We start from the raw sequence: 15,021 nt of genomic DNA, 5'->3' as shown, positions 1-15,021 counted from the left end.
AAACTACAACTTCCACCATACCCTGCTGTAGGTTGATAGCTGTAGGCTGTCCAGGCATGCTGGGAGTAGAAGTTTTGCAACAGCTGGAGGGCCACAGCTTGAGCATCCCTGCCTTAGATGAATGTCTTGGCAGCAGTCTGTGCAGTGTTTATGCCATTTGGAGTTATTAGCTTCTTAATAGCTTCATATTTTTAGATATAAGGAAATACCATCCAATTTGTGTATGTGACATGTCCTTGGAGACCCCTTTTCTAGGACAGGGGAATTGCCACTGGAGCATAGCTGACTCAGAATAAAAAGGTTGTCCCAGAATGACAGCATATTAACTTCCTACTTGATAGGTGATAAATGATTGTTAGGTGGAGGTCCGACCTATGGTAACCCCACTGATCATGAGAATGTGGGTCCTATGTCTCCCGTTTAACAGATTGGTGGTTGAGCAGGCACACTTCCACAAACAGCAGCACCACAGTGGCAGTGAGCAGCTAAGGGCATGCTCAACCACTTCTCCATTCATGAGGGGGACACAGGCCCCCTATTCCCATAAGCGGTGAGGTTTCCAACGGTTGTACCTTTTATTGGAGGGCCACCAATCAGAGGCTTACCACCTGTTCTTTTATCATTCTAGGACAACTCCTTTAACATCCACCCTTTTTTTATTTTAATTTTCTTAAACTTACACTCTAATACAGGATATGTAATAGTAATGTTATGTTTTATATAGCTGAACTTCATTTTTCTGGCACTGAAAATACTAGTTGAAAAGATAGTATTTCGAAATAACTTGAAACAGTGGGAAAAAAAATCTCCAAGAAGATAATGAGGCTTTAATATAGTATACAGTAGTACAGTACATAGACGTTTTTCTAGCAAAATTATCACAAATAACAATAACTTAAGACAATGAATGGTACTTGTAACCCCCTGATAAACAGGTATATCAACATTTTATACAGTGACTAATACAAAGTGTTATTAACAACAGTTCCTGAAATGGTTTTGGTTATCTATTTATCCATCTTAGAAATACTTCAGAGTAAGAACATATTAAAAGAAAAATCTTTTGGAATAGTGCATAACAGAAAGATTAATTGAAGTACACTTAAAATGTGGTAGTATAATACAAACAAGTAACTATAAGTTAAGCAATCAAAATATATTCCAAATATATTAGCTGTATGCCTGGTAAATCCAAGGAAATCCACTCAAAATACCAAAGCGCTTCTTCCACTTTCCATATTCAGTCCTGTGAAGTTATATTTACTTTAGCGTAGGGTGTGAAGGACTGAAGTGAAGGGACTAGCTGATGTTTGCTCTTACTGCCTCTATGCCTTCACAATGAACCTCACTTTGAAATAAGTATTGTAGCGATAAAGGGGTTTTCTGTGCTCAGAGGTGGTGCTGTGCTTTGTTTTTTGGCAGAAGACAAGTGTTTTTTCAATCCTGGACAACCCTTTTTTAGCAGATCTGCAGAAACTTCTAGAGCACATTTATCAACATACCGCAGCTGTAAACCTGAAGTAAGATTACCTGTTTTCTTCCTCCGGTAATCTCCTACACTATAAAGACCAAAGAAATATCATCTAGATGGCTGAATATAAGCGTCACAGTATGCACAAAAAAGTTTTTTGATAGTTTGGTAGTTGTTTTAATTACTGAAGTTATTGATGTCAATAAACAATTATACAATGTCAATACAATTATCCAAACAATTTAGCTGTGGAAACAAACTTTTATACGTACAACACTCTAAAACACACAATTCCATATACTAATTACATACAGTTGCAGTAGTTAACAAGCATGTACCATATTAAAATAGGTGGATACAAATACTCAACCAATGACTGAAAGAATTTACACATTACACAATATCTATAGACCCGCACTTGATGATCGATTGTCTGATGACATATTGAAAGTGGCAGCTGGTATAAAATTACTGTTTGAGGTCAAGTGTATACTTTTTTCCTGTGCAGTCAGCGGCGTAGATTTGCATTTCCATGGTGTTTTCCTTGATATAGAGAAACATAAAAAAGCAAGATATTATATCAGAACTTTCCACTTAACCATAAAGCCTAGTTCACACATCAGTGTGTTCCGTTTATTGATCTGTATCAAAACCAGCCGTAGAGCCTACACACAGTGGAAGCGCCATTGCTGGTTTTGGCTCGCAATCACTGATGAAAGTACTTAAGTGTGAATGATGCCTAAGGCCCCTTTCACACGGGCGAGTATTCCGCGCGGGTGCGATGCGTGAGTTGACCGCATTGCACCAGCACTAAATCCTGACCCATTCATTTCTATGGGGCTGTTCACATGAGCGGTGATTTTCACGCATCACTTATGCGTTGCGTGAAAATCGCAGCATGCTCCTCTTTGTGCGTTGCGGTGCGATAATCCACGCAATGCAGGCCCCATAGAAGTGAATGGGGTTGCGTGAAAATCGCAAGCATCCGCAAGCAAGTGCGGATGCGGTGCGATTTTCACGCATGGGTTCCAGGTGACAGTCTATTCACTGTATTATTTTCCCTTATAACATGGTTATAAGGGAAAATAATAGCATTCTGACTACAGAATGCATAGTATAATAGTGCTGGAAGGGTTAAAAAAATAAAAAAGTTAACTCACCTTATCCTCTTGATCGCGTAGTTCCCGGTCTGTTCTTTACTAGCTGTGGGCTAAAGGACCTGTGGTGATGTCAGATCACATGCTCCATCACCATGGTGATGGAGCATGTGATCTGACATCACCATAGGTCCTTTAGCCCACAGCTAGTAAAGAACAGACCTGGAACTACGCGATCAAGAGGATAAGGTGAGTTAACTTTTTTTATTTTTTTAACCCTTCCAGTACTATTATACTATGCATTCTGTAGTCAGAATGCTATTATTTTCCCTTATAACCATGTTATAAGGGAAAATAATACAATCTTCAGAACATCAATCCCAAGCCCGAACTTCTGTGAAGAAGTTCGGATTTGGGTACCAAACCTGCTCAATTTTTCTCACGCGAGTGCAAAACGCATTACAATGTTTTGCACTCGCGCGGAAAAATCGTGCATTTTCCCGCAACGCACCCGCCTCTTATCCGGGCAAAAAACATGACGCCCGTGTGAAAGAGGCCTAAAGCAGAAAAATAATAGGACAGCTTTAAAGGACGTTTCTGCACATGTTGGACACAAGCAAAGGACTTCTGCATCTCATATTTTAACAGGTAGTGAGAGCCTGTGCCTGCTCCGCTAAGCTAAGAGAGCCGACATGCTCCACTCAGCTAATCCTGGCATAGTACATGGGTATAGGGTACCCATGTGCTATGCCAAGAGCTAGTAATTGTCCAGGGAGTACGGACAGGAGCAGCAATATGAGCTCCTGCCCATACTCACAGCGCTGCTGCTGCCCATTCATAAAATGTACTCCGTACACCGCTGAGCTGTCAGCGGTGTACGGAGAACTGGGTTTTAAGCGCACAGTGAACTGTGTGCTTTAGGTAGGAAAAAGTGTTGTAAAAATAGAAAATTAATAAATAAAGTATATTAGAGATCATTTTATAAGGGCATTAGGGACAACATATTAAAAGTTTGTGTAAAGGTTTATTTACTCTTTAAATGATCAAGTCTGTAAGGAAACAATCAAAGTCCCTGGGTAGTATAGTGGATCAGTGGTTTGGACTGGTGCCTTGCAGTGCTGGGGTCCTTGATTTGAATCCAACTAGGGGCAATATCTGCATGGAGTGTGCATTCCCTCCCTGTGTTTGCATGGGTTTCCTTAGGTACGGCGATTTTCTCCCACACTTCCAAATATACAAATTGGCTTCCTATGAAATTGACCCCGTGTCAGAATTATAATAATTCTGGTGGATCGTATGCCAGTGGAGTTAGCTACTAAAACTGGCTTTAGAAACCCCAGTCTTAAAACATTCCCCATATTGTGTTATGGTCCCTACAAAGATACCTATCATTCCTCCCTTACAACAGCCACACGCTGCCCTGCGATAAAATGCATTTAGTGATGCAGTAACGTGTACGCATTTCTGTACACTCATACTTGGCGCATCCTCAGGTGTGCATGGAAGCAAAGTATAGTGGCTCACGTCACCACTACATGTGCACCCAGTCAATGTGTTCTACCTCTAGAGGGGCAGGTATAACATTTCACAAATCTCACTGTCCCTATGATTTGTTTGTTTTTTTACCAGTAAATATCATTAATATATTTACTATGTTGCTCCAGAAAGTGTCAGCCTGGTTCTTAACTACATTTACACCCCAAGTTATATTGTATTTGGTACTTTGATACAGTTCAGACTTCATGCAGTGTCCTGGAAGACCACCGCAAAGTGTTAACATACAATACTTTATGCACTCTGTACGTCTGTATACACAAGCTGTATATGGAGTGAGAGGTCCTTGGCTACTGTTGTTGGACAGAGCTGGCACCACCTCTTCCTCTCTGTGAGAAAGTAAGTTAGCCTAGTGTTAACCGCAGTCAATGGAACAGCAAAAAAATATGTGGTGCACGGCAAAGGGAGTCTTCAGGCCCTGTGCAATACACACCATAAATGTGCCAGCCCTTGGGGGAAGAGAATTACTGAATGCATCAAAAAGTTCAGTGACCTTACAAGGATCGCAAAGCGTTTGTAAGAGAAAGGTACCATGCCTACATTGAAGCTAGAGGCATGTCTGCATGCTGGTGGGAGTAAATAAGCTTCAGGCCTTCTACTATATCAAAAAGGACAGAGACTGTATTCCACTCAGAGTGAGAGAGATCAGTTGCACCCCTTGGTCGATTTGGGAAAATTGTGCAGAACATGAGACACTCATACACCTGGGACTGTAAAGACTGCATCCAGTGTGTACAGTGCTTTTGTGAGCCACCTACCAACTGCTGCAGTAAAGACTATACCTTAGTTCCTCAAAGTCTACCTCATTATTGTCTTTTTCCACAGAAAACCGTGCCTTGCATCGCTAACACCAAGAGCACCCCTAAACACCATCAGGCAGGGGTGTACCAATGTCATGGAGTGCCCTGAATGGCATAAAAGGTGCACTCTTCCCATCACTGCACGGCCCAGGCAGTGTCAGAACTGTGAGTACTACTACTCCTACCATCTGCACCGCCCTGAGACTCACTGAATTCAGACGAAATGAAAACAATTCATTCATTTTATTACGTATTTTCTATTGCGCATATAGAGAGAGACATTTTGACACAAAATTGAAGTTAACCCAACATTATCTTACTGTACTAATATTTTACATTTAGGATACATTCACACGACTGCTCCATGTTTTGTGGTCCGCAAATTGCGGATCTGCAAAACACAGATACCGGCCGTGTACATTCTGCTTTTTATTGAAAGCACAGGACCAGCCCTATATAGAACTGCCTATTCTTGTCCGCAATTGCAGACAAGAATAGGACATGCTCGATATTTTTTGCAGGGCCGCAGGACGGAACTACAGACGCTGTCCGCATCTTTTGCAAGCGCATTGAAATGAATGGGTCCGCACCCATTCCGCAAATTTGCGGAACAGCTGCGAACCCAGAAATACGGTCGCATGATTATACCCTTATACAGTGCAAAATGTCACATTTTCTCCTGGTTCATTTCTGCGTTTTACGACAATATATACTATTAACATGAAACCACAAACAGCCAGCTGCATGTTTTAAAGATTACATCTATTAATCAGTCTGCAACGTTCAGATAATCATTGGGCAGTGAACACTGATAATTTGCACAGTTGCTCACAAAGCACATAAAGAGAGATAAAAAAACAATGACAGAAAATCAAACCCCATGCACTTGTGAGAAGAGCACAGACATGATGAGGGTAACTGTGGGGGTTGGGAAGAGACACAGCGTGGAGCTTATTTACAGCAGCCAATTTATTTTTCAGCTGCATTTAGTTTTTACTCCTAAGAACAGATAGAACCAACTATTAAATGCAAGGATCCTTGAATGACTTTAAGCCATTTGCAAAGTGTGACAGGCACCCTGAGAACAAAGATTTACAACAGTTTTTATTCTTATATCCAATTTTCTATCTCTCACTTGATGAAATTACTAGGGGGAAATTTCATATGCATTCTAAAATTAATCAATTTATTCTTTGTTAGATCTCTTTCCTTCATCTTCTTCATATATAGAAGTTTAAATCCCGGTAGAGAGGACTCAATGAATACTTTTAAATAATGTGCTATGCTGCTGCAATGCGGGTTATGATATTAGAAATAGCTTTATTACACTAAATTTTTTCCCTTAAATGTCTGTTAATCCCATTATTAGATAACAGATAAAACACTTAACATTAACTTAACTTGAGCTGTTGCTGAATGGAGAGAAATCCGTTCAGGATGCATCAGGATGTCTTCAGTTCAGGACCGGAACATTTTTTGGCCGGAGAAAATACCGCAGCATGCTGCGCTTTTTGCTCCGGCCAAAAATCCTGAACACTTGCCGCAAGGCCGGATCCGGAATTAATGCCCATTGAAAGGCATTAATCCGGACCCGGCCTTAAGCTAAACGTCGTTTTGGCGCATTACCGGATCCGACGTTTAGCTTTTTCTGAATGGTTACCATGGCTGCCAGGACGCTAAAGTCCTGTTTGCCATGGTAAAGTGTAGTTGGGAGCGGGGGAGCAGTATACTTACCGTCCATGCGGCTCCCGGGGCGCTTCAGAGTGACGTCAGGGCGCCCCACGCGCATGGATGACGTGATCGCATGGATCACGTCATCCATGCGCATGGGGCGCTCTGACGTCATTCTGGAGCGCCCCGGGAGCCGCACGGACGGTAAGTATACTGCTCCCCCGCTCCCCACTACTACTATGGCAACCAGGGCTTTAATAGGCTGCCATAGTAACACTGAACGCATTTTGAAGACTGATCAGTTCACTTGCGTTTTTCCGGATCCGGCGTGTAATTCCGGCAAATGGAGTACACAACGGATCCGGACAACGCAAGTGTGAAAGAGCCCTTAGCTGTCACTCATTCATACAGTATCTCACAAAAGTGAGCACACCCCTCACATTTTTGTATATGCTGAAGATGTGACACTTAGATACAATGTAAAGTAGTCAGTGTGCAGCTTGGTGTCAGTGTAAGTCTGTGTAAATTTGGTGTACCCTCAAAATAACTCAACACACAGCCATTACCAAACAAACAAAAGTGAGTACACCCGTAAGTGTACACTGACTACTTTGCATTGTATCAAAGTGTTATATCTTCAGTGTTCAGCAAAAGAAATCCCAGCAAGCGTTCTTGTCTTCAATGTGTTATACTCTTTACTCCAACTACAAAATGAACAGGAAGCGTTTCGGCCCGTCCAGCCTTTCTAGAGATACAATTTCAAAATTTCACTTTTTTAACAGATTCCCCATTTAAATATTTTTTTGCCGGTTAAACAGCAATGGTTAACAGCCAAACCAAACTCAATATTTATGGCCCTGATTATGTAGATTACAGAAACACCCCATATGTGGTCGTAAACCGCTATACGGGCACACGGCAGGGCGCAGAAGGAAAGGAATGCCATACGGTTTTTGGAAGGCAGGTTTTACTGGACTTTTTTTTTTTTTTTTACACCATGTCCCATTTGAAGCCCCCCTGATGCACCCCTAGAGTAGAAACTGCATAAAAGTGACCCATCTAAGAAACTACACCCCTCAAGGTATTCAAAACTGATTTTACAAACGTTGTTAACCCTTTAGCTGTTCCACAAGAATTAATGGAAAATAGAGATACAATTTCAAAATTTCACTTTTTTGGCAGATTTTTCAATTTTTTTAATTTATTTTTTCGGTTACAAAGCAAGAGTTAACAGCCAAACCAAACTCAATAGTTATGGCCCTAATTCTGTAGTTTACAGAAACACCCCATATGTGGTCATAAACCGCTGTACCGGCACACGGCAGGGTGCAGAAGGAAAGGAATGCCATGCGGTTTTTGGAAGGCAGATTTTGCTGGACTGTTTTTTTTGACACCATGTCCCATTTGAAGCCCCCCTGATGCACCCCTAGAGTAGAAACTCCAAAAAAGTGGCCCCATTTTAGAGACTACAGGATAGGGTGGCAGTATTGTTGGTACTAGTTTAGGGTACATATCATTTTTGGTTGCTCTATATTACACTTTTTGTGAGGCAAGATAACAAGAAATAGCTGTTTTGGTACCGTTTTTATTTTTTGTTATTTACAATATTCATGTAGATTCAGGTTAGATTATGTGGCATTTTTAGGTTGTTACGGATGAGACAATACCAAATATGACTATTTTTTGGGTTGTTTGTTTCAGTTTTACATAATAAAGCATTTAAAAAAAATAATAATCTGAAAGCCGTATTATTATTATTATTTTTTGGGCGACTGTCTTTTCTATAGGCTAATTTTTTTCAGGATGAGATGACGGTTTGATTAGTACTATTTTACCATGTATATGACTTTTTGATCACTTGCTATTACACTTTTTGTGATGTAAGGTGAAAAAAACATGGCTTTTTGACACCATTTTTTATTTTTTTTCACGATGTTTACTTGAGGGGTTAGGTCATGTGATATTTTTATAGAGAAGGTTCTTAAGGACACGGCAATACCCAATATGTCAACTTTTTTATTTATGTAAGTTTTACACAATGATATCATTTTAGCAAAAAAATAAAGATGTTTTAGTGTCTCCATAGTCTGAGCGCCATAGTTTTTTCTGTTTTTTGGTGATTGTCTTAGGTAGGGTATCATTTTTGAAGGATGAGATGATGGTTTGATTGGCACTATTTTGGGGTGCATATAATTTTTTGATCGCTTACTATTTCACTTTTTGTGATGTAAGGTGACATAAAATAGCTTTTTTTTTTACACCGTTTTTATTTTTAAAAAATTACGGTGATCAGGTCATGTGTTATTTTTATAGAGCAGGTTGTTACGGATCTGGCGATACCTAATATGTATACTTTTTGGGCGATTGTTTTAGTGTATAATTTTTTGCAGGATGAGGTGACGGTTAGATTGATACTATTTTGGGGGCATAAGCCTTATTGATTGCTTGGTGTTGCACTTTATGTGATGTAAGGTGACAAAAAAATGTTTTTTTAACAGTTTTTATAAAAAAAATTTGACGGTGTTCATTTGAGGGGTTAGGTCATGTGATATTTTTGTAGGGCTGGTCTATACAGACGCGGCGATACCTAATTTGTCAACTTTTCTTTTTTTCCCTTTTTTTTTATTTGCTTTATTTTGGGAAAAGGAAGCTTTATTTTTTTACTTGAAACTTTTCAATTTTTTAAACTTTTTTTTACACTTTATTTTTTGTCCCACTGTGGGGGTCGGATCCATTGGCTGTAAGTGTATTACAGACTGTATTACACTTACAGCCTGTTTGCCTGTGAGATCCAGGGGGCTGGATCTCACAGGTTCTCGTAAGGAAAGCATCGGGCTGTCTTCCCTGCCATCGGGTCCCCGTTACAGCAGCACGGAGACCCGATGGAAGCTCCGATCCCCGCACGGACATCGCATGTGCAGCGGTCAGCATTGACAGCGGCACATCTAGGGTTAATGCGCCAGCATTGTTGATTTCACCGATGCCGGCGCATGTCACAGGGGTCTGGCTATCAGTGACTGCCGGACCCCGGCCGTGGATTGGGTGGGTGCAGGAGATGTACAGCGCCGGTCCTTACGTCAAGGACATCTGCGCCGTACATGTATGGCGCCGGTCCTCTACGGGTAAAACTACACAGATAACTTTGGCAAACAGTATACAACACCAATAAACAAAGACAGTTTAGAACTTTAGGACAAGATGCTTGTAAAGATAAAAAATCCAAGAGAGAACGGAGTTAGTGTAAAATTTTTTAAGTCTAAGCATTCATTTATTAGCTGGAGACACTGGCGTAACTATAGGGGTCGCAGCAGTCGCGGTTGCAACCGGGCCCCCCTTGCCAGTGGTGCTGTACTTTTACCTTTATAAGATGCAGTTCATCTTATAAAGGGAATACTAGTGCTCACTAGTCTGCAGGAGGAGGGGGAGAGAAGCACTTTGAGCGCTGTCCAGTACTTACCCCTCCTCCTGATCGCTCTTCTCAGGGCCCACTCTGCTGTGTCCCGGCTGCCTGCAGCATCAGGACGTACAGAGCACACTCTGACCTGACGGTGCAGGAGGTCAGCTGACTGCAGCGCGGGCCCTGAGAAGACAGCCAAGACAAGGAGAGTGGCGGCAGGAGAGGTAAGTTACTTTATGACTTTACAGTCTGATCTGAGGTCTGATATAGAGGTCTAATGGAAGGTCTGGAGAGGTTCTAATCGGGGGTCTAGAGAGGTTTAATGGGGGTCTGGAGGTCTGACTGGGGGGTCTGGAGAGGTCTGACTGGGGAGTCTGGAGAGGTCTGACTGGGGAGTCTGGAGAGGTCTGACTGGGGAGTCTGGAGAGGTCTGACTGGGGAGTCTGGAGAGGTCTGACTGGGGAGTCTGGAGAGGTCTGACTGGGGAGTCTGGAGAGGTCTGACTGGGGAGTCTGGAGAGGTCTGACTGGGGAGTCTGGAGAGGTCTGACTGGGGAGTCTGGAGAGGTCTGACTGGGGAGTCTGGAGAGGTCTGACTGGGGAGTCTGGAGAGGTCTGACTGGGGAGTCTGGAGAGGTCTGACTGGGGAGTCTGGAGAGGTCTGACTGGGGAGTCTGGAGAGGTCTGACTGGGGAGTCTGGAGAGGTCTGACTGGGGAGTCTGGAGAGGTCTGACTGGGGAGTCTGGAGAGGTCTGACTGGGGAGTCTGGAGAGGTCTGACTGGGGAGTCTGGAGAGGTCTGGCTGGGGAGTCTGGAGAGGTCTGACTGGGGAGTCTGGAGAGGTCTGACTGGGGAGTCTGGAGAGGTCTGACTGGGGAGTCTGGAGAGGTCTAATGGGGGTCTGATATAGGGGTCTGGAGGTCTAATGGGGGTCAGATATGGGGGTCTGGAGGTCTAGTGGGAGTCTGGAGGTCTAATTGGGGTCTGATATAGGGGTCTGGAGGTCTAATTGGGGTCTGATATAGGGGTCTGGAGGTCTAATGGGGGTCTGATATGGGGGTCTGGAGGTCTAGTGGGAGTCTGGAGGTCTAATTGGGGTCTGATATAGGGGTCTGGTGGTCTAATGGGGGTCCTACATGGGGGTCCGGAGGTCTAATGGGGCTCTTATCTGAGGTCTGATATTGGGTTGGGGTCTTACATGGAGGTCTAATAGGCGTCTGATTTGAGGTCTAAAACTGGGCTCTTATATGGGGTCTGACAGAGGTCTAAAGGGGGTTTGGTCTGAGATGGGTTCTGTGTGGTACCAGTATTTTTAGGGGGACTATTTCTGCAGGTTAGTATTGGGGAGCACAGTGGACACAGTATTGGGGGTGGCATGATGGGGTGGTGAGAAGGTGAGGAGGAGGATGGAAAAGTAGGAAAGTAAGATGTCTGTTTGTTAAACTCTGCAGAGACCAGGCGCGGCTGAAAGAAGTCAACATGGCGGTCTGGTCTGACAGGAGAAGAAGAGAAGAGAAGTCAATGGATGTAAGAGGTACATATGTGGCGCTGTGTGACCCTGTATGTTCTGTAGTGCTGTATGTAATGTTTTCCAAGTACAAACCGGATTCAAAAAAAGTTGGGACACTATACAAATCGTGAATAAAAACTGAATGCAATGATGTGGAGGTGCCAACTTCTAATATTTTATTCAGAATAGAACATAAATCACAGAACAAAAGTTTAAACTGAGAAAATGTACCATTTTAAGGGAAAAATATGTTGAATCAGAATTTCATGGTGTCAACAAATCCCCAAAAAGTTGGGACAAGGCCATTTTCACCACTGTGTGGCATCTCCCCTTCTTCTTACAACACTCAACAGACGTCTGGGGACCGAGGAGACCAGTTTCTCAAGTTTAGAAATAGGAATGCTCTCCCATTCTTGTCTAATACAGGCCTCTAACTGTTCAATTGTCTTAGGCCTTCTTTGTTGCACCTTCCTCTTTATGATGCACCAAATGTTCTCTATAGGTGAAAGATCTGGACTGCAGACTGGCCATTTCAGTACCCGGATCCTTCTCCTACGCAGCCATGATGTTGTGATTGATGCAGAATGTGATCTGGCATTATCTTGTTGAAAAATGCAGGGTCTTCCCTGAAAGAGATGATGTCTGGATGGGAGCATATGTTGTTCTAGAACCTGAATATATTTTTCTGCATTGATGGTGCCTTTCTAGACATGCAAGCTGCCCATGCCAGATGCACTCATGCAACCCCATACCATCAGAGATGCAGGCTTCTGAACTGAGCATTGATAACAACTTGGGTTGTCCTTGTCCTCTTTGGTCCGGATGACATGGCGTCCCAGATTTCCAAAAATAACTTTGAATCGTGACTCGTCTGACCACAGAACAGTTATCCATTTTGCCACACTCCATTTTAAATGATCCCTGGCCCAGTGAAAATGCCTGAGCTTGTGGATCTTGCTTAGAAATGGCTTCTTCTTTGCACTGTAGAGTTTCAGCTGGCAACGGCGGATGGCACGGTGGATTGTGTTCACTGACAATGGTTTCTGGAAGTAATCCTGAGCCCATTCTGTGATTTCCTTTACAGTAGCATTCCTGTTTGTGGTGCAGTGTCGTTTAAGGGCCCGGAGATCACGGGCATCCAGTATGGTTTTACGGCCTTGACCCTTACGCACAGAGTTTGTTCCAGATTCTCTGAATCTTCGGATGATATTATGCACAGTTGATGATGATAGATGCAAAGTCTTTGAAATTTTTCGCTGGGTAACACCTTTCTGATATTGTTCCACTATCTTTCTGCGCAACATTGTGGGAATTGGTGATCCTCTACCCATCTTGGCTTCTGAGAGACACTGCCACTCTGAGAAGCTCTTTTTATACCCAATCATGTTGCCAATTGACCTAATTAGTGTTAATTGGTCTTCCAGCCCTTCGTTATGCTCAAATTTACTTTTTCCAGCCTCTTATTGCTACTTGTCCCAACTTTTTGGGGATTTGTTGACACTGTGAAAATTTGAATCAACGTATTTTTCCTTTAAAATGATACATTTACTCGGATTAAACGTTTGATCTGTCATCTACGTTCTATTACAAATAAAATATTGACATTTGCCATCTCCACATCATTGCATTCAGTTTTTATTCACAATTTGTTTAGTGTCCCAACTTTTTGGGAATCCGGTTTGTATATCTTTAAAGGGGTATGTCTTCATCTGATATATATTGATGACCTTTCCTGAGGATAGGTCATCAGTAGTAAAAAGAGGACAACCCCTTTAACAGTAGGATTGGAGGGAAGGGGCATTTCAATATTTGCCTTGGGCAGTAGAAAAGCTAGGTGCACCAGCACTGAATGAAGCTGAACTCTTGCAGCAGGGCCCATGAGCCTTTAGCTATGCCCCTGGCTGGAGAGATGCAATAAATACATTGTTTAGTAAATATTTCAACTTGACATGAAGAAAATGTTAGCAAAATACTGGCTTGCAACTTGGGTTAGTGCACCAAAATTAGGTACATATAAATGTAATATCAGGTATTTTGCCATCTTCTCTTCTAACAGAAACGTTATTAAATAATTGGTTTAAACTGGCAATGTAAAAAAAAATTATCTGCCAATATGTAAAAAAAAAAAGCCTGTACAGGTAATATTTTAAAGAATCTTGTGTACACGGAGCAGCACTATACTTCCTTAGTGCAATGAGAAGACTATGAAGGACATTTCTCAAGACCGCCTAATTTATGAGGAGGCGCCCCCTTTTGGAAATATGTTGAGGGTGGTGTTAAAACATCTCGTGTAACAAAATTTGTCACAATGGTGTCTGGGCATAGCCAAGCCCTGTAATGGAACTCCCATTGAAATTAACAGAACAGCTGCAGGGGGTATGGTCTCCTCGTTCTTCCGATCAGTGGGCTCCCAGCAGTAAGATAGGGGATAACTTATTGTAACTGGAATACCCCTTTTAAGGGTATGGCCACACGGTCAGCTTTCATGATGCAGTTTTGAAAACAAAATCAAAAGTAGATTATAAAAGGAGAGAAAGTATTAGGCCTCTTTCACACGAATTAGGTCCGGATGCGTTAAGTGAAACTCGCACTATTTTGCAAGCAAGTTCAGTCAGTGTTGTCTGCGATTGCGTTCAGTTTTTCAGTTTTTTCCACACGGGTGCAATGCGTTTTGATGTGTTTTTCACGCGCGTGATAAAAAACTGAAGGTTTACAAACAACATCTCCTAGCAACCATCAGTGAAAAACGCATCACACCCGCACTTGTTTGCGGATGCAATGCGTTTTTCATGCAGCACCATTCACTTTTATGGGGCCAGGGCTGCGTGAAAAACGCAGAATATAGAACATGCTGCGATTTTCACACAACGCAGAACTGATGCATGAAAAACAACGCTCATGTACACAGACCCATTGAAAGGAATGGGTCAGGATTCAGTGCGTTCACGTCACGCATTGCACCCGCGCGGAAAACTCGCTCGTGTGAAAGGGGCCTTAAGGATGGATATAACAACCTCCTTTTTTTTAATCCATTCCAGGGTTTGGCTTCAAACACTGCATAAAAAAAACCTGAACGAGTGGCCATACCATAAGAATGGAGGAAATGGAGGAAAGCTATTAATAAAAGTACTACTTCTTTCTTTGTCATTAGTGATTTCAGAAACCCTTACCTGGACCACGTCTGCTGATGTCACTATCATAGCCTTCAATAAATTCTCCAGGACAACTTTCAGTGGCACTTCCGGCACCTCCTCGATCACTGCCAAGACTGGTCAGACTACCTGACAAGCCACTAGAGAGAATTCCACCAACATGTTTCTTGTGATTACCGCCTGAAGTCAGAGTGGGCTCAGTACTGGAAACTACCAGGAATAAGATATGAATGTTTTACATATACAGCCTATATACATACACAGTAGATACATGGGGCATAAAAAGAAATGACTGGGCCCCATAGAAAACATTTGAACGGGCCCCCAGCCAGCTACACTCCTGAGAGATCACCCACTCATGCCATACAC

The 15,021-nt window shown here is 42.5% G+C and overlaps 1 protein-coding gene across 1 annotated transcript in view; it reads right to left on the bottom strand.

Moving 5' to 3' along the window:
- Window positions 1-807: 807 nt before the first annotated feature.
- RPH3AL (rabphilin 3A like (without C2 domains)) overlaps window positions 808-15,021 on the bottom strand; it is a 342,327-nt gene continuing 328,113 nt past the window's right edge. Inside the window, exons 8-9 of the mRNA XM_044285948.1 lie at window positions 14,671-14,862; window positions 808-2,014 (exon numbers count right to left, since the gene is read on the bottom strand). Coding sequence (XP_044141883.1) covers window positions 1,980-2,014; window positions 14,671-14,862 — 227 coding nt within the window. The 3' untranslated portion in view covers window positions 808-1,979. The remainder of the gene's footprint in view (window positions 2,015-14,670; window positions 14,863-15,021) is intronic.

The sequence above is a fragment of the Bufo gargarizans genome, chromosome 3 (assembly GCF_014858855.1).
Source record: "Bufo gargarizans isolate SCDJY-AF-19 chromosome 3, ASM1485885v1, whole genome shotgun sequence".
Lineage (NCBI taxonomy): Eukaryota > Metazoa > Chordata > Amphibia > Anura > Bufonidae > Bufo > Bufo gargarizans.
The sequence above is the reverse complement of the archived record's forward strand: the minus strand, read 5'-3'. Positions and strand labels throughout refer to the sequence as shown.